This window comes from Corvus brachyrhynchos, unplaced genomic scaffold (assembly GCF_000691975.1).
Source record: "Corvus brachyrhynchos isolate BGI_N302 unplaced genomic scaffold, ASM69197v1 scaffold30, whole genome shotgun sequence".
Lineage (NCBI taxonomy): Eukaryota > Metazoa > Chordata > Aves > Passeriformes > Corvidae > Corvus > Corvus brachyrhynchos.
Window position 1 is genome coordinate 1,409,439 of NW_008235742.1, and position 2,170 is coordinate 1,411,608.

The 2,170-nt window shown below is 50.9% G+C and overlaps 1 protein-coding gene across 1 annotated transcript; it reads left to right on the forward strand.

Annotated features, from left to right (window-relative positions):
• Positions 1-6: 6 nt before the first annotated feature.
• On the forward strand, positions 7-2,066 carry VPS25 (vacuolar protein sorting 25 homolog). The gene is made up of 3 exons (XM_008643707.2): positions 7-307; positions 814-889; positions 1,419-2,066. The coding sequence occupies exons 1-3, from the start codon at positions 206-208 to the stop codon at positions 1,529-1,531; spliced, it is 291 nt and encodes a 96-aa protein (XP_008641929.1). The 5' UTR covers positions 7-205; the 3' UTR covers positions 1,532-2,066.
• The last annotated feature ends 104 nt before the right edge of the window (positions 2,067-2,170 follow it).

The window sequence follows — 2,170 nt, forward strand, 5'->3', positions numbered from 1 at the left end:
CAGGCAGATTTGGCTGCGTGGGGAAGAGAGGGCTCGACAGAGAAATCACTTTCTGTAGACACAGCAATATTTTTGAAGTGGGTGCGAACTGCAGGGGAGGGGCTGGTCCGTGGAGTCTCCTCTGGGTGCAGTGTCTGGCTCTTGTACCAAAATCTGCATGTTGGATCCTTACTTGTGACTTGTGCTCTGCTTCAACCCCTGTTCCATGTTGTTTCTAGGGAACCTGGAATGGTTAGATAAGAACAAAACCAGCTTTCTGATCATGTGGAAGAGACCAGAAGAATGGGGAAAGCTCATCTATCAATGGGTGAGAGCATGGGGGCTGCACACCCAGACCAGGCTGTGTCCATGAGGACGGGGGGCCCTGGCTGCCGTTTGGGAAAGACCACTGCTTGCTTCCTCACTACTTTTACCTTTCTCCTTCCATTTCTCTCTGTTGCAGAGAGATGAGGACTTATTAGCAGCTTGTCACTTGCTGTGAGCCGCAGTGTGAGCGGTGGGTGTTGCTGTCCACCCTCGGTGCCATTGGCTGTTCCGTGGGGAGGACAGGGCAGCATCGCTGCCTGGCCTCTGTATGTTCTGAATCCTCACTGTGAAACACACAGGCAGGAAGAGCAGAGCAGCAGGAGAGGAACCATCTTCATTCCCTCAGGCTGCACTTCCTGATCCCTCTCCCCCAGTGTGTGTCCAGGGGGCTTCTGCTTATCAAGTGTTGTGCACACTCCATGTTACACGCTCTGGGATGTATGAGAGATCGGACAAGGATGGTCAGCCACACGGACGAAATTTGCTAGATTGCCTTCGTGTTTCCAGGTGTCGAGGAATGGCCTGACCAACTCTGTGTTCACACTGTATGAACTGGCCAGCGGAGATGATACAGAGAATGAAGGTAAAGTTCATGTTCTGGAGCAGGTTTTCGGAGCTCATTGGATTGGAGCACGTAAACACTTGATTGTCAGATAACAGTTTTGTAGATTAAATATTTTGAAGTCTCAAATGCAAACTCACCTTTTCCCACCAATGGCATGTGCTGCTCCAAAGGCTTTTATCAATTTGCAGGAACGTCCCCCTCTGTAATTGCATTTTCACTTCCCCAGTGCCCAGCATTTTACCTGGTGTGGTGGGGGGTGTTTTGTTTTCAAGCCAAGTTCCTGCACTACATTACAGGCTGCTGTGATTCATCCCTGCTGTCTGATGACCTTCAGGCTCTGTTCCCAAAGCAGCGATGTAGAGATGAGCCTGTCAGTGTAGCCATGACTCTGGATTTGCTGTAGTGTTACGGTGCTCTTCAGAGCCCTCAGCATTGCTGACCCCAGTCCCTGGAGGTCACCAGCCTGTTTGTTTCCTGATGTTATTTTTCTATTTTTATTTATTTCTTATATTTTTATTTTTCGATGGGGATCTTTGTGCTTCCCTAGAGTTTCACGGCTTGGATGAGGCTATGCTGCTCCGTGCCCTGCAAGCCTTGCAGCAGGAGCACAAGGCTGAAATCATCACACTGGATGACGGCAGAGGTGTCAAGTTCTTCTGACAGGAGCCTCCTCCCCTTCCCCACTGCAGTCTCAGGTTTCGCTGCCAAGAGTCGCTCTCTGGGCCTGGCTTCAAAACTGTGACTGCAAGTAGCTGCATCTCGGGATTTCTTGGGGCAAGATGAGTCTGCGAACCCTTCCAAAGACTTAGGAATATTCCGAGATCCTCTGTCTGTCTGTTCTCCTTGTTGATGTGTTTGAGAGGCTAAAGCTGCTCTAGGCAGTTCTGAGAGGGACCGCCCAGAAGTGAAACTGGGGGCTGCAGCTGGTCCCTGTTCCTGTGATGGCCTCGAAGCAGTCCCAGCTGGCTGGTCAAGCTTGGCCTCAAAGGGCCCCCCTGTATCCCTGCCAGCCACGTGCCTGGGTCCTGCAGTCCTGCTGTGGTGCCAGGGGGTGAGGCAGGAGCAGGGGACTGGCCGTTATTGCTACGCTGTGGAAGCCCTCAGTGGCAGAAGGAAATGCACTTGCTGCCAAGCAGGCTGGGGGAAGCCAGAGAACTAATTTCAGGTGATTAAAATGAGATGTATTTATAGAGCAGCCTGGGTGTTTTCATCTATCTTTATTTTTCCATCAGAAACAAAACAGAGCACTGTACCAGATTTTTGCCCTTCAGTCATATTTCCTTGCTGCCCCAGAGGAAT

Bases quoted from the DNA above. Each gene is read 5' to 3' on its own strand.
- VPS25 (XM_008643707.2), top strand. From the start codon at position 206: ATGTTGTTTCTAGGGAACCTGGAATGGTTAGATAAGAACAAAACCAGC. The intron at 308-813 runs GTGAGAGCATGG...TCGTGTTTCCAG, and splicing joins GAAAGCTCATCTATCAATGG to GTGTCGAGGAATGGCCTGAC. The intron at 890-1,418 runs GTAAAGTTCATG...GTGCTTCCCTAG, and splicing joins AGATGATACAGAGAATGAAG to AGTTTCACGGCTTGGATGAG.